The sequence below is a fragment of the Carettochelys insculpta genome, chromosome 3 (assembly GCF_033958435.1).
Source record: "Carettochelys insculpta isolate YL-2023 chromosome 3, ASM3395843v1, whole genome shotgun sequence".
Classification (NCBI taxonomy): domain Eukaryota; kingdom Metazoa; phylum Chordata; order Testudines; family Carettochelyidae; genus Carettochelys; species Carettochelys insculpta.
Genome location: NC_134139.1, coordinates 42,490,307 through 42,510,978, shown reverse-complemented (window position 1 = coordinate 42,510,978; position 20,672 = coordinate 42,490,307). Strand labels below are relative to the sequence as shown.

Below are 20,672 nucleotides of genomic sequence, written 5' to 3'. Positions count from 1 at the left end.
AGTGTGGGTGGCTGGGTCGCTTGGGACCCAGCCTTGAGGCCCTTGCCACCCTCATGCTGCTCCTCCCCCATTCCCGCCGAGCCACTGCTGGTGGGCCTACGCCACCAGCACTGAATGGTGGGTCCAGCTGGTGCTGAAGGACTGAGACGACAGGTGGTGTCTGAGGAGTTTCAGGATAACCTGGCAGACGTACGAGGACCTCTGCCATGGGTTCGCCCCAGTCTCCAGCACTGGGATGCCCGTATGTGGCCAGCACTCCTGGTGTGGAAGAGGGTGGCCATCACACTATGCCGGCTGGCCACCCCTGACAGCCACAGATCCGTCGGCCACCAATTTGGCGAAGGCAAGGCCACCGTCAGAGCAGTGCTGAAGGAGTTATGGCCAGCCTCTAGCATGGACCCACCCCAGGGAGGGGTGACTAGGAAGGGGGCAGGGGACTCCTGGTGGGGGGTGGAGGACGGAGGCAGGGGGCTCCTGGTGGTCATGGATGTCTCCTCCTTCCCCCTACAGGTTGTCCAAGCCATCAACACAGTGCTCCTACAACGTGTCATGACCCTGGGGGACCTGGACACCACCCTTGCTGGGCTCACGGACTTGGGCTTCCCCAACTGTTTTGGAGCCCTGGATAGGATGCATGTTGTGATCCGGGCTCTGGACCACAGAGGGGGCGCCTACATAAACAGGAAGGGGTACCACTCAGTGGTACCCCAGGCGCTGGTGGACACGAGGGGCCATTTCCTGGACATCAGTGTGGGGTGGTCGGGCAGAGCCCATGATGCCCGGGTGTTCCAGAATTCGTGGCTGGGACACCGGATGCAGGAGGGCACATATGTCCCCCCATGGGAGCTCCTGCTTGGGAATATCACGATGCCCTCCTGCACCCGTGGCTCATGTGGCCCTATACTGGACATGCCACGCCAGCCCAGGACACCTTGAAAGGTCACCTCAGCCATACCAGGGGCACAGTCAAGCGGGCGTTCACTGTCTCCTCACTAGGCTGGATGTCAGCTTCCTGAATGTCCCCACGGTCATTGCTGCCTGCTGTGCCCTCCACAACCTTGTGGAGGGCTGCCGGGAGCCCTTTATGCAGGGCTGGGCCACAGATCGAGGGGCCGGCTATGAGCAGCCACCTGCTGCCCTGTGCTGTGAGGCACAGCGGGATGGGCTCAGGGTCCAGGATGCCCTGTGCCAGGCCTTCACACAGGGTCTGCCCTGACCCCCCACCCAGCCACACTCCACACCATGTACCACCCCACCCTCCACCCCTCACACTCACCACCTCTCACCACCACCCCCCCAGGAAGCACCAGGAACATGGGCTAGGGTGGGAACAGGAAACTTTAATGGGGGAAATAAAGTATCATACAATATGGAACGAAATGTGGAAACCTTTAGTGTGCACTGGGGGACTGGTTGGCAGTGGGGATGTTGAGGCTCGGGTGGGGGACTGTACTGGAGATGGGGGCTGGGATGGGGACCGAACTGGAGGGGGCTCAGGTGGGGGACTGAACTGGAGATGAAGGCTGGAATGGGGGTTGGGTCAGTTGGCTTGAGATGTGGGGGGCCGGGAGCCACGTCGGCAACAGCCGCCCCTACTGCCCCGGGACGGGGGTCCCCTGCGGGGCTGTGATGGAGCTGGGACCACAGGGAGGTAAGGCTAGGGTGGGGGTGCTGCAGGTTCTGCCTCCACGGGGTATGCAGGAGGGGCCACTGGGGCTGGGCCAGGTGCACCTGCCTCCGTCAACAGCTACTGGGCCAGCTCAAGGTGCTCAGCTGGCAACAGGTCTACCACGCATAGGGTGGCTGCTGGAGGGGCGGCTGCTGCTGGAGGGGCAGCCACGGGAGGGGCGGCTATGGGAGGGGCTGGTGAAGGGGCAGGAGGCTGGGCAAGGCAGGCAGCCAAGGCCTGGAGGACTGCATCCATGCTGTCAGCCAGCCTGGCCCACATGTCCCGCTCCATCGCCAGCCATTCCCGTAGCAGCCCGGTCAGCTCCCGCATGACCGCCCGGGGGGAGATGCAGGCTGGGGCAATGGGAGGCCTTCCGCAACCACGGCCTGCTCAGGTCTGCAGGGTTGGCCAGCTTGTGAGGGACCTGTGGAGACAGAAGGGGGCAGGGGAATGGACAGTGAGTGCAAGCTCCTGATCCGGGGGTGGGGGCTGATCTCCCACTTCCTTGCCCCCTGCTCCACCTCCCTGCTGCTTGATGGCCTGTGGGATCCCGGATGCCCAGAGGTTCTCACTTGACGAGGATCAGCCTGTGCTCCCCCCTTCCCGCATCTCCAGGTTTGTGGGCTGTGGGGCTATTCTGGGAGGGGCCCTGTCCCAATCTCTTGCAATGTCACACTCGCCCCGAACATACCGGCTGTGATGTCCTGCGGTTGGGGCGAGGCGTGGCTCGATGGTGCCCGGCTTGGTGGTCCAGAGAGGAGGGCGATGACGGGCCCATCGCTGAAGCCCTCATCATCATCGCCCTCGGTCTCGTTGGGCTGGTCTCCATGCAGGGGACTGGTGGCGCTGGAGGGGCCCGCCTCCTTGCTGCTGTCCACAGAATGGGGAATGGCGGTGTCCACCATGTGCTCCGGGCTGGCCACCTCCCTCAGCCCCAGGAGGCTGTGCAGCTCCTGGTGGGGGGGAGTAGTGCACGGGCCATGCCCCTGACCGGCTGGCAACACCACGGGCCCTGATATATGTTTGGTGCAGCTCCTTTACTTTGATTCGGATGCTGCTACCGGGACGGTCGGGGTGTCCTCAGGCAGCAAGACCGCTGGCCAGCCAGTCGAATGCCTCTGCATTGCTCTGGTGGGTGCCAGTTCACCAAAGGACCTCCTCCTCCCCCCACAGAGCGAGGAGGTCCTTCAACCCCGCCTCTGGCCAGGGGGTTCCCCTCCTGGCGCGGCCCTTGCCTGGGCTCTGCAAGTCCTCGGACCCCTCCTCTGGAGCCCCCAGAGTGGGAGGGGGATCCTGCAGTGCCACCATGGTGGGTAGGGTCTGCGGAGGCTGGCAGGTACTTCGGTCAGGGGCAGTCCAAGACAGAGCTTGTGCTGCTCCTGCTTGTGGCACACTCTCAGCTTCCTGATTGGGGTTGCCAGGGAGCTGCTTTCTTTAAGGCAGCCAGCAGGGACCATAGAGCCTGCGTGGGCTGACCAGACTGTCTCCATCCTCTGAGGGCGGGGCCCTCCTTAGAGGACTCCTTACTTCAAAGTAAGGAGTGCAGAGCGTCTACACACATTAACTTCAAAGTTAAACTTCGAAGTAAGCCACTACTCCATTCCCTCCATTAACTTTGAAGTAAGGGAAAGTGTGTGTAGACGCTCTGCGGCCTACTTCAAAGTAGCCCCTTACTTCAAAGTTAACTTCGAAGTTATTTTGTAGTGCAGATGCACCCACTTTGTATAACCATTGTTAACCTGGGATGCAGTTAACCCACCTCTCTTTAATCCTCTCTTTCCTTGTTATTGTAAAACACAGTAATCAGTCCCATAGCACCTTAAAGGCTAACAGTATTATTTATTAGATAATGAGGTTTCATAGGAAAGATCCACTTCTTCAGCTTGTGGAGCAGAACTCAGAGGAAAACTGAAGAATCAGCTAAATATAAAAATTAAAAAGGCGGGGCGGAGAGGAGAAAAGAGGAAAAGAAAGAACAAAAAGCCCTCTGCGAAGTGTCAATTAAATGCGACTTCTGCCATCCCTAAGAACTTCAAAGAAGGGGACATTGTCCTGGTAATATGCCAGACAATTGAGATCTTTGTTGAGTCTACAGTGATAAGTGTACAGGTCCTTTTTATTTTGTTGACTCATTCAGTTGTGCAACTCGGAGGTCTCACAGGAACAGCAGCATGGCTGTACATCGGCAACTCTGAGGCTGCTGAAGAGGTCGCTTTACCCTAGGTAGAAATTTAACAGCTAGGGTTCAGGGAAAAGGTGGGTTTTTTCCACATGGAGGCTGAGAGCTGAACAAGAGCAATTTCTTTCTCTCCTTTATCCTACTAGCAGTTTCTGTTTACTTATGCCTCCCAGTACAATTCATAAGGAGAAAAGTTAAATGTGCTCCTCCTCTCTAGCTGAAATCAGCTACAGTTCATGACCAAGAGTTTACATCAGAAGTTTGAAATTCATGAACTCTTTGAGTTGTGAGTTTCCTATTGGGCAAGGGAACCAGGGTCAGAGAGCAAATAAGATTTGAGTAAGAGGTTTCTCGTCAGCCCCCTCCTGCTCCCTTCCAAAGAAAGCCAGAGACAAAGCTTAAGGGCAGAGACTGGCAAAAAGCAGAGTAAACTTCAACTGTGGCTACGAACAGCATTGCTAGGGAACTAAACCAGTTTTTTGATTACTCTAAAAGAATAAAACCCGAAGAGCAGTTTACCACATATAAGGCGGTACTGTACCCTACTGTGATATGTTGTACTGAGACCCTCCAAGAGTTGGACACCATGGAAGTTAGAAAAGATTATATGTACGTAGTTGTGTATCCTACGTGTGGTAAGTGGGAATGTTTTGGTGCAAAATGGAAAAGAAAAAGTGTTCAGATGGGAAATATGTGTGGTTATTTATTTAGAGTGCAGAAAAGCACTGAAATTTAGATGCTATGTGCAGTAAATCCTCATTTTTCACAGGGAAGCTGTGTATCAGTGAGCAGTATGTTTTCCTCATGCATAATTCCAGACATGTAGTTTTTTATTTTATTTTTATTTTTATGTTAATATCAGGATAGACACATGCTGCTGAAACAGTACATTAAATACAAAACAAAAATGCAGTCATGTAGCACTTTAAAGACTAACAAAATAAGTTATTAGGTGAGGAGCTTTCGTGGGGCAGACGCAGATCTGAAGAAGTGGGTTTGCTCTTGTGAAAGCTCATCACCTAATAAATTATTTTATTAGTCTTTAAAGTGCTACATGACTGATTTCTTGTTTTGTTAGGATATAGACTAAAATGGATAGCCCTCTATTACTGTTAAATACAAAGAATACAAAGAAGGCAAAGCTATGGAGAGTCTAATTGTACAAGTATCATGAAATTTTCAACTCTTTGATTTCTGTAGCTGCTGTAATTAGCCTTTTTGTGCATATGTAGAATTATAACTATAACTTCACATATGATGAAGAGATGAGGGTCATTGAACAGAATTCAGAGCAAGGACAGAATCTGAACTGCCCCCAACTTTTGCTAACAACACGCTAATGGCAGGCTTGGAGCTGTATATGGGTATACCGAAGTGCAATTTTCACCACTAGTTTGATCTCCATTGAAGATACAGGAAATTTAATTCAAGTATCCATAAAAATTACTGTATTGTTGGCCTTGCAGTACAGAGATATGCAGTTATAATTTAAGTATTTTTTTCATCCATTTACTAAAGAAACTATTCTTGGAGCTTTTTTTTTTTTTTTTTTTCCCTGACAGACCCATAGGATTAGCAGTTGCAGAGAGACTGTTCATAAGAGATCCGGGTAAAATAAATATATAGCTTTCCAGTTTATTTATAGGGTTCGTATTCAGCCAATATTACATAAATCATGGACATCTTTGGTCACATTCTCTTCAGATAACTTTTGAGTAAACTCTGAAGAAAAAAGAAAGGCATCTCTAGTACCTCCAAAGCTCACTGATCTGGTTTTTGTTAGCAAAACCCTGACTCACCTCCTTGTGAAAACAAATCTACCGTTTTCTTTTCTTAAGGGTCTGATATTAGGCTCCGTTACTCCTAATTGCCTAGGCTCATGGAAACATTTCTAGCTGAGATAGCAAAATTTATGATGGAATTTAATCTTCATGTTTCAACTTGCTGTCCTGCCTGGTAAAACCTCCTCCTCAGTCACTATGGGGTTAAAGGTGCAATAGCAGTGCTTTTTTAGAATACATGCCATTGAGCGCTCTTATCAAAGAAGTTTTCTGCCCAAGGCTGATGGCAGCCAACATCGATTTGCTAGGTCCTGCCTGACCAATCTGATTAGCTTCTATGACAAGATAACAAGCTCTGTGAACATGGGGAGGTCAGTGGATGTGATATACCTTGACTTCAGCAAAGCTTTTGATACGGTCTCTCACAACATTTTTGTCCATAAATTAAGGAAATATGGATTGGATCCCTGTACTATAAGATGGATAGAGAGCTGGCGTTATGGTTGGGCCCAACGGTTAGTGGTCAATGGCTCAATATCTGGATGGCGGTCGGTTTCAAGCGGAGTGCCGCAAGGCTCAGTTCTGGGGCTGGTGTCATTCAACATCTTTATTAATGACCTGGATGAGGGACTGGGTTGCACCTCAGGAAGTTTGTGGATGAAACAAAACTAGGGGGAGAGGTAGATACATTGGAGGGTAGAGAGAGAATCCAGAGTAACCTGGGTAAATTGGAGGAATAGGCCAAAAGAAATCTGATGCAATTCAACAAGGAGAAGTGTAGCGTCCTGCACCTGGGGCAGAAGAATCCCAAGCAGTGTTATAGGCTGGGGACCAACTGGCTCAGCAGCAGTACAATGGAAAGGGACCGAGCGGTTATGGTGGATGAAAGGCTGGATATGAGTAAACAGTGTGCCCTTATAGCCAAGAAGGCTAATGGCATACTAAGGTTAATTAGGAGGAGCATTTTGAGCAGATGTAGAGAAGTAGTTATTCCCCTCTGTTCGGCATTGGTGAGGCCACATCTGGAATATTGTGTCCAGTTTTGGACCCCCCCAGTATAAAAAGGATGTGGATTTGCTGGAGCAGGTTTAGCGGAGGTCAACAAAAATGATTAAAGGGCTGAAGCACAAGACCTATGAGGAGAGGCTGAGGGATTGGGCTTGTTTAGTTTACAGAAGAGAAGATGTAGGGGTGATTTAATAGCAGCGTTCAACTTCCTGAAGGGGAGCTCTAAAGAGGAGGGTGAGAAACTGTTCTCAGTGGTGTCAGATGGCAGAACAAGGAGTAATAGTCTGAAGTTGAAGAGGGAGTGGTGAAGGTTAAATATTAGGAAAAAGTACTTCACCAGGAGAGTGGTGAAGCATTGGAATGCGTTGCCTAGAGAGCTGGTGGATTCTCCATCCCTCGAGGTTTTTAAGTCCTAGCTTGACAAGGTCCTGGCTGGGATGACTTAGTGGGGGTTGATCCTGCTTGAAGCAGGGGGCTGGACTAGATGACCTCCTGAGTTCCCTTCCAGCCCTATGATTCTGTGATTCTGTTTTTCAGAAGACTTGGTAGTATCTCGACTGGTGTCTGATTAGCCCAGATCCACAAAGGAATGTAGACATGCAAATTCCAGACTTAGGCATCAAAGCCCTACTTTCAGGCACCACTCCAATTTATATACTTGCTGTTCAGCCTGTGCCTAATCCTCTTGACACCAAAATTAACTTAACAGCTATATTTTTGCTGTAAACTTGTCCCTTATGCTTCTTACTCTGGGCAAATACATTGATGTCTCAGAGAGGCACACAAATGCCTATCTCGAACCTAAGCCTCACAGTGTTCCTTAAGACAGAGGCAGATAGGCACTGTCCCAACCATCTCATCTACAGGGCTTGATCCAGTAGGTGTACTGAGAGGCAGCCTAACTCTAAGCAAAATGGCCTGCTTGGGGAAGGTGTGGATTATCTTTTTGTAAAATGTATGTTCTAAGTATTATATTGGGATGTTTATGCAGGCCCTGCCAAAGAGTTTGAGGGGCTCAAGGCTGCATGCTAAGAGTGGGGCACAGCCGATAGCCAGGGCCCACGCTAGCACACTGACAGTGGCATCCAGCCAGTACGCAGTGGATGCTATCGTCAATTGGAACACAGGGACCAGGGCAACCCTAAGGCAGTACCTGAAAGCCCCACTTGGCTCCTTCTAATGGTTATTTTATATTTCAGGAACTAATTGGGTTTGCCGCATTTTAAATTATGTGGTGGTGGCTGCAGTTTCAAAGAAAAAGGAGAAAGTAATACCAAGTATTAAACTCCAACTCCTTGAATTTGGACCACCAGAAAAATTTCAGGTCAGCATCGACGAACTCATTAAGCTTATATTTAACTGATAGTATTTTTTAAAATGTCAGTACAGTGTATTTCATTAAAGTGCAAAACATTACAGATGGTTTATGTACTGCCACATCAAGAAATCTGAGTTTAATTCTTTTACATACTTTTTGTATGTGAGGACATATTCTAAAATATTAAAACAGACAAACAAGTGTGATTTGAAAAGAAATTTACTTTTGTGTACAAAAAGAACAGAAGTTAAGTTTAACTCTAATCTGGACCTTGTACTGCTGTATTGTGATTTCAAATGTTTAGTATAAATTTTAAGTAAAATACTAAAAATCTTTCATAACATTTTGAGGCAAAATGGTTAATGAAATAATCAATAGATTATTCTTGATTTCTGTTTATCTCAGAATAAGGTGTGACATTTCCAAAGTAAAATTAAGTATATGCATAAACCACCCCATACACAGCCTTTCCTGTCCCCTTCTTTTGAAAGTGGCCTCTGGTAAGTGTACACATTCTCTTCTCATGTGTGGGACGGCCCCTTTCAACATGCTGCGTGGCTCGTTCAACTTCATTCGTCGACTGTGCCAGCCCCAGCCCGTGTGTAGATGCTGTGCGTTGAAGGAGTGTGTTTCAATGTCTCTCTTTCAAAAGATGCTCTTTAGAACTAGTGCTCTAGTGTAGCCAGAGGTATAGTGAGTGTTTGTAGGGCTTTATATAATTTTTTTAAATTTAAAAATCATTTACCATTTCGCAGATGCTGTGTCTTACAGGTTATGTGTTAGACTGTACAAACAATCTTTGAATATGCACAAAACTGGTTTGTTCCTGATTACTGGAAAATGAATTAGAGAATTAATTTGTGCGTGTTTTTAACTGCCATGAAAAATTTTGCTGAATAGAATATTTGCTGTTAGGGAGAAAATAAGGAGTCACATCTGGAGTGGATGATTTCTATTTCGAAAAAGACAAGAACAACTACTGAAGGATTAGATATAAATTCTTCCAGACACATTAAAATTAGCCTGTACATTTGAGGGTAATTTCAATTTAGGTCATAATCAGAAATATATATTAAAATAGTTCTTCTCTTTCATTTCAGTCTGCTGGAACTACAGTTGTGACTTGCACTGGCCTGAAACAAACACTTGGACAAAGGGAATATCATGATCATTACATTAGAAGATATGAAACAGGTGAATTGTTTTAGTAATGAAAAACAAACAAACAAACTATTAACTATTTGGCAGAAGTGGGCAATAAGTGATCACTGGATGCTTTATTTACCTGCATGTCCACAGGTACGCCTCTTCACCGTTCCTGTTGGCTTTGATTCGCTATTTCTGGCTACTTTGAGTGGTGGGAAGTAGTCGGGCTTGCAACTGCTTTGGAGGATAGGGTCATAATTCAAAATGATCTGGATAAATTGCAGAAATGGTCTGAGGTAAACAGGATGAAGTTTAATAAGGACAAATGCAAAGTGCTCCACTTGGGAAGGAACAATCAGTGTTACATGTACAGAATGGGGAGAGACTGTCGAGGAATGACTACAGCAGAAAGGGATCTAGGGGTTATAGTGGACCACAAGCTAAATATGAATCAACAGTGTGATGCTGTTGCAAAAAAAGCAAACATGATTCTGGGATGCATTAAGAGGTGTGTTGTGCACAAGACACGAGAAGTCATTCTTGCACTCTACTCTGCACTGGTTAGGCCTCAGCTGGAGTATTGTGTCCAGTTCTGGTCACCGCAGTTCAAGAAAGATGTGGAGAAATTAGAGAGGGTCCGGAAAAGAGCAACAAGAATGATTAAAGCTCTACAGAATGTGACCTATGAGGAAAGGCTGAAAGAACTGGGCTTGTTTAGTTTGGAAAAGAGAAGATTGAGGGGCGACATGATAGTGGTTTTCAGGTATCTAAAAGGGTGTCATAAGGAGGAGGGAGAAAATTTGTTCTTTTTGGCCTCTGAGGATAGAACAAAAGGCAATGGACTTAAACTGCAGCAAGGGAGGTTTAGGTTGGACATTAGGAAAAAGTTCCTAACTGTCAGGGTAGTCAAACAGTGGAAGAAGTTGCCAAGGGAGGTTGTGGAATCTCCATCGCCAGAGATATTTAAAAGAACAAGTTAGATAGATGTCTATCAGGGATGGTTTAGACAGTACTTGGTTCTGCCATTAGGGCAGGGGGCTGGACTCAATGGCCTCTCAAGGTCCCTTCCAGTCCTAGTATTCTATGATTCTACTGTTTTCTTCAGCTCCCATTGGCTGAGAGCAGCATACTGTGGCCAACAGGACCTGTGAGTAGCCATACCTGTAGATGCAAAAGTAAATAAAGTGTTGGGCAGTCCACTGGGAGCTAACCCACGTCCGCTTATTGCCCACCCCTGCTATTAGGTGATGTACTCATATCTGACACAGAATGGCTCCCTAGTAGTAATAACTCTATGCTATTTCATTACTGTGTATTTTTAGAAAGATTTGCATAACCCCACCTTTTGTCCCTCTCCTATTTTGTGCAATGAGTTGACCGTGGGATTTCAGAAGTTTCTCTTATGCATCCCACCCTCCCTGGGGCCCCTAAATATTGGACTAATGGTTGTTTTGGTTCTGTCAGCCATTTTGGAGAAAATGAGTTTTTCTTCCTACATCTTATTCAGTTTATCCTTACTGCAACTTTTAAAATTTAAATGAGAAACAGACTTCATGCCTAGTCCTTATTTTAAGAGGAAAATATACTTGTTATCCAGTTAGTGCAATTCTAATACAGTCTATAAGCAACTGTACAAAGTGTCACTTGTCCTTGGAATCAGCCAAGAAATGAGTCTGGACCAAGGGTGAACTAGAGCAGTACTGAGGTTTGTTTCTTGGTGCAGATTCTTAATGGTACCCTTTCAGTTTTCCGCTTAAACAACAGCATGGTATCCACCTTGCGATCCCAAACCAAACCTGGAGCCAGCACTCCTACCCACATACGGCCTGAGCTAAGGACCGCCCATCAACCCTCGATTACCCTGGAATTGGGACCCAACCTGGAGCTAACTGGCCTACCCACAAATGGGTGCCAAGAACTGAGACGTGAAGGTCCCTTGTCAGCTACTGTTGAAGTTCAAAGTAATCCTTTGTTGCCCACATGCTATGCACTAAATGTTACCTTATTTTCACTGGAGACCACCCTGGGGTTACACTCATATGTATTTTAAGAAATGCCACTATTGGATTAAAGGAAAAGAGAAACTAGATTTCAAGCCCACACCCCAATGCACTCACACCTTCCTACACTTACACACACACATACAAAGGCACACACAGAGGTGAAGAATTGCACAGGTATAGCAGAGGAAGCCAAGGCATAGCATATCCAGTGTGTCTGCTTACAGTCATTAATCTGGGATGGTGGGCTGATAGCATGACCCCCTTGTCAGTTTGCTCTCTTCAGTGTAGTAGTCTATGTGTGAATTGCAGGCTTCTGGCGGTAGACTGGAGGTCTCTCAGCAGTCTGTTGTGTGGGGAGCATTCTGCCGCCCTCACCATCTTCCTCATTACACGAGGAAGAAGGGATGTCTCCACAGATGGTGTTTTCCGAACATATGGCCCCATGTGGATGGGCCAAATGTCAGGAAAGCCTCTCGCAACAGAACTGTTGGCAGGAGATATGCAAATATGTTGCACAATTTGCATAACTTTTTCAATAGCTCTTGGCAAACTAGACACAGATGTAGTACTGAGTAGTCAGTACCATCCATCCTGAGGAGAGAGGGAGAAGGGGAGGAGGTCAGGGCCTGGGCCTTGTCCTGCCTCCCCAGCCAGCCAGGACTAACATCTGCAGAGTGTTGATGGCAAGAAGAATCCCCTTGCAGCTTTGCACCCATCTTTTTATATGTTTCTGTCCATAGCTCTTGTCCTGTCCCACTGCCCCAGGACGCTATATGACCATGAGTCATCACCCAGGCCGCGTCTACACGTGCACGCTACTTCAAAGTAGCGGCACCAACTTCGAAATAGCGCCCGTCACGGCTACACGTGTTGGGCGCTATTTCGAAGTTGAAATCAACGTTAGGCGGCGAGACATCTAAGTCGCTAACCGCATGAGGGGATGGGAATAGCGCCCTACTTCGAAGTTGAACATCAAAGTAGGGCACGTGTAGCCAATCCGCGTCCCGCAACATCGAAATAGCGGGGTCCGCCATGGAGGCCATCAGCTGAGGGGTTGAGAGATGCTCTCTCTCCAGCCCCTGCAGGGCTCTATGGTCACCGTGTGCAGCAGCCCTTAGCCCAGGGCTTCGGGCTGCTGCTGCTGCAGCTAGGAATCCATGCTGCATGCACAGGGTCTGCAACCAGTTGTCGGCTCTGTGGATCTTGTGTTGTTTAGTGCAACTGTGTCTGGGAGGGGCCCTTTAAGGGAGTGGCTTGCTGTTGAGTCCGCCCTGTGACCCTGTCTGCAGCTGTTCCTGGCACCCTTATTTCGATGTGTGCTACTTTGGCGTGTAGACGTTCCATCACAGCGCCTATTTCGATGTGATGCTGCCCAACGTCGAAGCTGAACGTCGACATTGCCAGCCCTGGAGGATGTGTAGACGTTAATCATCGAAATAGACTATTTCGATGTTGCTACATCGAAATAAGCTATTTCGATGTAGCGTGCATGTGTAGACGTTGCCCCACTGTCCCAGAAGACACGTTCACATAAATCTCCATTTGTTTTTAGAAAGGAAGGTGAGATGGGGGACATGATCCCATAATGGGAAATGGAGATTGTCTCGAGTGGGTTAGCAGACTGACAGTGGGAAAATGTCCCTTTATAAGTGCTTGTTCTGTTTTAACAGCTCTGACATTTGGGAAGGCAAAACTAGCTGGTAATCCATTCCCAGTCTCACGTGTTTCTTCTGAGAGTCATGTAGGGAATTTATCTCTATTTCTGCAGAAAGCAATTGGTGTTTCAGAGGGCTGGAGGAATGCCAAATGCAGAAGTTTGTCAATGTTAAGAAAGTAACTAGATCATTGATTGGCAACACTTGAGCTATTTAAAAAAAAATTTGATTGAAAGCCAAGAAGCTAGATCATGTTGAAGCTCAAAAAACCCCTGAACTCCAGAAAGTCTAAGAATTATGAGTCAAAATGCAAACCCCAAAATTCAACTTTACCATTGTTACCCTATTTATCCTCCCCTTGCATTACTTTGCAAAAATATCAGGTCGTCCTTATCGTGTACCTGAATTATAAAACATACTCTGCACAAGAGGATCCCAAACCCATCTTGTAATGTTCTTTACATGACTTTGGAGTCCTACTCCAACTGAACATGTTATCTTGACCTCAGGTCTATGGCTGAGTTATGGAGTCTCAGAAAAAAGTTGATGAATGGGATTGACTGGGTTATACTGAGTCCCTTGTGGGCAGTGGCAGGATTTTATGTGGAAGGATAATATTGGATACCAGAAGACTTACCCGGAATTGCCTGGCTCTGGGTCCAGTCTGAGGTGGCAGAGGCCATGCAGGCCTTCTGCTGGCTTGTCCCTAAGGCTGGCCCAAGGGGGGCGTGCACTAGCTGAGAAATTAGGAGTGGGGTGGGGGGCTCAGGGCAGGGGGCTGGATAGTGTGTGGGGGCTCAGGGCAGGGATTGCAGAAGTCAAATAGGGTGTGGGGAGGCACAGGGAAGAAGGCTGTGAGGTTTGAGGAGGGCTTACTGGCACCACCCAGGACCTTTATGCTCCAGTGGCAGGAAGTACCTAGGGCAGCACTACTCCAGTGGCAGCAGTTCCCCAGGGACATGTTGCTTTGGCAGTGGCAGCTGCCTGGAGCATCTGGCATCAAGTTGCTCCAGTAGCAGCAGCTGCCCAGGTGTCCATAGACTCACTGGTCTAGTGGCAGTGGCTGTGCTCTGCTACGCTGGCATTGGCTGCCTGGGTCTGTGCTGCTGCAGAGCCTGTGGCTGCCCTGGGCTGCCCATGGAGACCAGAGCTGTGCTGCCTGCCTGGGTTCCCCTCTCCTCTCCGGCCAAGGGCTGGGGAAAGAGCGGACTGTGGTGCTGATGTGGGACTCAGGGCTGGCACAGGAGGGTGGCAACCATACTCAGCACCTGCACAAGAACCTTACCTGTGGATGGTAGCAGGCAACATTTAGAGCCCGTCTCTGCATTCTGGCCTCTGCTCCTGGTGCGACTGCCCCCCTGTGGTCACTCTGCAGTATAACTGCCTCCTAGCAACCCCCTCCCTTTCCACATTGTGGAAAACAATCCCATTCCAGGCACATCCTGTTTTCCTGGCAGAACCAAACCCTGACCTGGATTTAAATTAGAATAAAAGGAAGCTGCATAGCATATTTGATGGTCCTACCTCTTATCGTTTTGGAGGAGTTTTTGAACAAACAATCCCACCTGACCAGATGGACACACAGACAGATACACAAATGCTCTCAGATTTACACTAGACTGTGGTAGCTCATCTGTACAATGAAGGTTTTCTGGTTAGTGTTGGCCATATTAGGGTTTAGCTGTGTATTACAGTGTGGCAAAACCCTTACTCTGAAGGGCTCCTAGTCTCTACATAGTAAAATCATGGTACTCCTATAAGCATGAGAAGCAGCTATCTCACCTGCCTTCCCTTCTTTCCCTCTCCTGTTACTACTGTGACTCATCCATGCTGTATTCTGAGTTTTTGTGCAACCAAATGCAAAGGTTCTACAGCAGGCTGCCCCCATACAGATAATTTCACACAAGGAGGGCGAACTAGGGCCAGGTGCAAGTGTATTCTTATTACTCCTTGTAGAGAGGGAGAGGTTGAAACAACATAATTTATCTGCCTTCTTCCCCACTGGCAATTGATTTACTCCTCCCAGCACTATAAGCTCCCGGGAGAAGCTAAAGTTCAGTGTAATCCCCAACACTGTTTGAAACCAGTTGCACTATACATCCAGAATTCAAACTTGGGATTGTGTAATTCAGAACGTTTTTTTTGGCTGAAATTTCTCTCACTGAGCAAGCGGAGCAGGGTCAGATAGTTCATGTGCCTAGAAATTCATATTTAAAAGTTCCTCCTCTGCCTACAGACTATAAAGAAAGCTACAGACACTCTGGTTAAGGACATAATCTTGCAAGAATCACAGCAAGCTCCAGCCATTGCCAAAAGCAGTGTTATGATGGGAATAGAGAAATATTTGGATGAAGTTACAGGGAAAGAATCTGAAGAACTACTGTTCTGAAAAGATCTGATTTACCCCTATTGAACTGTAAAGTAGTGAGACCTTCCAAGCACTGGACACCACAGAATTTATACAAGATGATATGTTCCTCTGTGTTTACTCTTAGTGTGGTGAGGGTAGATATTTTGGATGAGAAATTAAAAGTAAACATGACAGTGTTAAATGTGCGTGATCATTGTGAAGAATGCAGGAAACACTGAAGTTTAAATGCTACCTGCAGTAAATCTACATTTGTTTCAGGAAAGCAGTGTATCAGTGAACGGTGTATCAGGAGGGTAGCCGTATTATACTGTATCTTCAAAAACGAGAAGTCCTGTGGCACCTTATAGACAAACAGATTTTTTGGAGTATAAGCTTTCGTGGGCAAAGACCCACTTCGCACCTGCATTCAACAAAGCAGGTCTTTGCTCATGAGAGCTTATGTTCCAAAAAATGTGTTAGTCTAGAAGGTACCACAGGACTTCTTGTTGTTTTAGTGAAGAGCGTGTTTGCCTCTTGTGTAATTTCAGATATCTGAGTTGAATCCATCAGTGACTTAGTGCCAAGACTAAGGTGCCTCCCTTTAATTCTCTCTCTTTCCTTTTTATTGTGGTGACTCATCCAGTTTTGCCACTTGGAGTTCTCACGCAAACGGCAGCATGGCTCTACATCGGCAACTGTCAGGCTGTTGAAAAGATCAGTTTACCTTAGGTAGAAACTAAACAGCTGAGGTTCGGTGAAAGGGTGTTATCATTCCAGGTAGAGGCTGTGGGGGCTGAACAAGCACAATATGTTTCTCTCCTTTATCCCACTAGCAGTTTCTGTTTACTTATACCTCCCAGTACAATTCACAAGGAGAAAAGTTAAATGTCAACCTCAACTGTAGCTGAAATCAGCTACAGTTTATGGCAAAGAGTTCACACCAGAAGCTTGTAATTCAAGAATTCTTTTTAGTTCTGAGTTTCCTCATCAGGCAAGGGAAACAGGGTCAGAGAGCAAATAAGCTTTGTGTAGGAGGGTTCTCGTCAGCCTCCTCCTACTCCTGTCCAAAGAAAACTAGAGACAACGCTTAAGGGCAGAGACACAAGGCAGAAGGCACAGCAAACTCCAACCATGGCTATGGACAGCCCTGCTAGGGAACTAGACAAGGTTTTTCAGGAGTTTAAAGGGAAAAAACCTGAGGAGCTGTTGTTCACGTACAAAGGGGTACTGTACCCTAGTATAGTGTGCTGCTCTGAGACTTTCCAGGCATTGGACACCATGGAAGTTAGAAAAGATGATGTGTTCCTAGCTGTGTATCCCAAGTGTGGTAAGTGTGGATGTTTTGGTGCAGAATGGGAAGGAAAATGCTTAGATGAGAAATATGTGTGTGATTATGTATGTAGAATGCCAAAAATTACTGAAAATCAGATGTAATATGCAGTAAATGCTCATTTGTCACAGGGAAGCTGTGAATCAGTAAGCAGCGTGTTTTCCTCCTGAATAATTTCAGATATGTGTTTAACCTAGCAGAGGTTTTAATACCAGGATAGACACATGCTGCTGGATGTAGTAAACTAAATACAAAGAATCATGCAAGGTTATGGAGAGTCTAATTGTACAAGTATCAAGAAACTTTAAGCTCTTTTATTTCTATAGCTGCTCTAATTCAGCCTTTTTGTGCATAAGTAGCATTATAACTTCATATGGTGAAGAGATGAGGGTCATTCAACAGAATTCAGAGCAAGGACAGGATCTGAACTGTCCCAAAATTTTGTTAATAACCCTCTAATGGTGTGATCCCCACCACTAGTTTAGAATAGACAGACAAAATGTTTTAGACAGAAATGTTATGGAGGATGGGATTTTCTAAAGCAATCACTGCTGGTCCAAAGCTGCTCCCATTGAAACAGATGGATAAAAAGTTAGGCCAATGTTAAACACTTTTGAAAATGTCACTTTAAGTAGGAATGAACTTTAGATGGCAGCAGGATCCTGCAAAGTAACATTTTGTAGCAGATATTTTGGGCCGAGCCTCCCAGAGTGTATTGGAGCCTCCCATGTGTCCGGCATATTTGAATATCTGGCAACCTCCCAGTCCCAGTAAAATTTAGAGATTTCCAGTTTATTTATAAGGTAGAGTTTATTCAGCCAACATCACACAAATCAGGGACATCCCTAGCCAGATTCTCTTCACATAACTTAAGAGTAAACTCTAAAGGCAAAAGAAAGGCATCTCTGTCATTCCTATTCCCACTGTCCTGGTTTTTGTTAACAAAACCCTAACTGCCCTCCTTGGGAAAACAAATCTGCCCTTTTCTTTTTTTGTGAGTCTGACACTAGCCTCACCTGGTAAAGGTGTGGTGTCAAATAACTAGCCTTCACTGACAAAGCCTTTCATCTTTTTTTTTTTTTTTTGCCACAGATGGGTACTCCTCAAGCTTCTTTTCTCTCTCCCAACCCAACAGGAAGCACATGGGTAGCAGCTAAGCTGATTGGGGCAGCAGAGAAAGAGCAGGTGGCAGTCTGAGAATGTTGAGGGACATCTCTTAATCAGTTATCTTCCCTTCTCTGTTCCTCAGTCTTCTGATGCCATCCACCTTCTCCAGGAAGGACAATTCTGTGTAGCCAAAGGGCCTGAGCCCCAACAGATACATGCATCTACACTGCAATAAAAGATTTGCAGCACCAAGTCCTGGAGCTTAAGTGAGTTGATTTAGACTCACAGATCTTAGGACACAAAGCTAAAACTAGCAGTGTAAATGTTAGGCTTGGTCTGGAGCCTGGATTCTGAGATTGTCCCCCATTATGGGGTTTCAGAACCTAGGCTCCCTTGAACTCAAAAGGTGTACAATGATATTTTTAGCCCCAAGAGCCTCACTCAGTGACCCAGACTGTGAGCACCATGGGGCTTTTATTACAGGGGAGGCATATCCTTACACATCACAAGCTGTACATAGCAGAAGCAGCAGCCTTCAAGAGTTTACAAGTATTGCCATTACATGCACATAGGCAATGTCATTTGTTTGTGGGATATATGACTTGTAATTGCCAAAGCACAAGATTTCATCCTCCTTCCTAAGGTTGCTTTAAAGAAAAAACAATGTAAAAATCATAGTTCTGTCTTAACCTGTAACAATTGTGGATATGTAATTATTATCTGGAACACCTACAAGTTATATATGAGTCTTTCGAAAGTTCTTGTGGATATTTAACAGGAGACAGGTTTGAAACCCCCACTTGTGTTCTTCTAACAGTTATTTTATGTTTCAGGAACTAATTGGGTTAAACAAATTTTAAATGACCTGACATCTGCGGTTTCAAAGAATAAGGAGATAGTATCACCAAGTATGCATCTCCAAATGCTTGAATTTGGACCACCAGAAAAATTTCAGGTCAGCATGGACGAACTCATCAAGCTTATTATTAACAGACAGAATTTTTTAATGTTTGTATTTTACATTATTTCATTAAAGTACGGAACCCCTTACAGATGAGCTATATACTGCCGCATCAAGAAATTTGAGGTTAATTCTCTTACATACATTACATGTGGGAATATACTCTAAAATATTAAAACTCAGGCAAACAAGAGTGATTTGAAAAGAAATTTACTTTTGTGTACAAAAAGAACAGAAGTTAATTTTAACTCTAATCCGGAACTTGTATTGTTGTATTCTGATTTCAGATGATTAGTATAAATTTTGAATGCAATCTTTTAAAAATATTTAATATTTTGAAGCAAAAAGCTTATTGAAATCATTCATTGATTATTCCTGCTTTCTGTTTATCTTAGATTAAGGTGTGACATTTCCAAAGTAAAATTAATTATATGCCTAAGCCTTTGCGGGATCAGGAGAACATTTGATTCAAAACAATGCTTATGGCTTGGTTTGTATGTAATATAATTGCAAACTCTGTGAAATGTTCCCTGTAATTAGGGTGACCATCTCTCCCTCTCCCAAATATGGGACAGGGAAATACGGGGGGGGGGGAGGGGTGGCGCCTCACGGCTTCACCAAGCCCCAGGGAGCCGGGAAGGAGGTGGCAGCCGCCAGACCTCGCCAAGCCCCCGGGAAGCGGCAGCCCCAGAAGCTCCGTGGGAGTCCTGAGGAAGCAGCAGGGATGCAGCATCCAGCCCTGCTTCCCTGAGGTGCAGGGAACTGACTTACGTGCTCCTGGTGGAAAAGGTCAGCCGGGGAAAGGCCCAAATATGGGACACTTAGCCCCTTTTGAAAAATAAGTAGAGACGACTTTTTGGCAAACAGATATGGAACAGTCTTGCCAAATATGGGAAGGACGGTCACCCTACCTGTGATCTTTTCCATCCATGTTCAGAATAAATTTTGTAAGTGCACCGAGGCATGTGTACGTGCTCAACAAGTAAAGCCTAAAACCTAGCTGTGGGCACTCTGCTAATCGGCTGTGCAGCATTTGAATCTGCTGACAAGCTGCACAGGTACCCAGCTTACAGAGAACACTGACCATGAGTAATAACACCTCTTAGACTTACGTTTCTTAAAGTGGTATTATGAGTAATGCATAGGATTTGGAGTCTGAGTAAGGCGGGCTCTGTGTCTGGCTTCAGGTGAGACATTCAGCTCTCCAGTGTCCTCGTTTGTAACACAGATATTGTTCCTTTCTGTCATAGGGCTGTTGTGAGACAATTCATTAGTATTAGAGAACCTCAGCTCAGATACCACATGGTAGCTGAGAACATGGAACAAAATCTCTCTAAATCCAAGACAGTGTTGCAGGACTGAAGGAGAATCCCCCAAAAGCCGTGTCTACACGTGCACGCTACTTCGAAGTAGCAGCACTAACTTCGAAATAGCGCCCGTCACGGCTACACGTGTTGGGCGCTATTTTGATGTTAACATTGACGTTAGGCGGCGAGACGTCGAAGTCGCTAACCCCATGAGGGGATAGGAATAGCGCCCTACTTCGACGTTCAACGTCGAAGTAGGGACCGTGTAGTCGTTGCGCGTCCCGCAACGTCGAAATTGCCGGGTCCTCCATGGCGGCCATCAGCTGAGGGGTTGAGAGACGCTCTCTCCAGCCCCTCAGCTCAATGGTGGCCGCATGGAGTGGCCCCTTAAAGGTCGCCTCCCCCTCCCTTCCTGTGCAGGAAGCTGAGGGAACGTGCAGGCGGCAGCCCAGACACGCGGCCAGCCTGCACGTCCCTCAGCCAGCACAGCCACCCACCCAGCTGCGATGGCTGCCCGGCAGCCACCCCAGCGCCCCCAGGGGACCCCCCCCCAAGGGGAACCAGGGCAGCCAGCCCAGCCAGAAGGGCAGCCAGGCTGGCAAGCGGCAGCAGGGCCCCTCCTGGACGGAGGCCCAGCTGCGGGACCTGCTGGGGCTCTGGAGCGAGGAGGAGGTGCTCCAGGTAATGGGGAGCAAGAGGCGGAATGCGGATGTGTTCGCTCGGCTGGCCGACGGCCTGGCTGCCCGGGGTCACCCTGCCTGCACTCCTGATCACGTCAGGAGTAAGGTGAAGGAGCTGCGGCAGGGTTACTCCCGGGCCCGGGATGCGGCCAGCCAATCTGGGGCCGCCCCCGTCACT

At 46.9% G+C, this 20,672-nt stretch overlaps 1 protein-coding gene across 1 annotated transcript in view; it reads left to right on the top strand.

Annotated features, from left to right (window-relative positions):
• Nucleotides 1–20,672, top strand: part of LOC142010137 (sulfotransferase 6B1-like) — a 39,627-nt gene that overhangs the window by 2,372 nt on the left and 16,583 nt on the right. Inside the window, exons 3-5 of the mRNA XM_074988400.1 lie at nt 7,837–7,961; nt 9,056–9,149; nt 18,380–18,501. Coding sequence (XP_074844501.1) covers nt 7,837–7,961; nt 9,056–9,149; nt 18,380–18,501 — 341 coding nt within the window. The remainder of the gene's footprint in view (nt 1–7,836; nt 7,962–9,055; nt 9,150–18,379; nt 18,502–20,672) is intronic.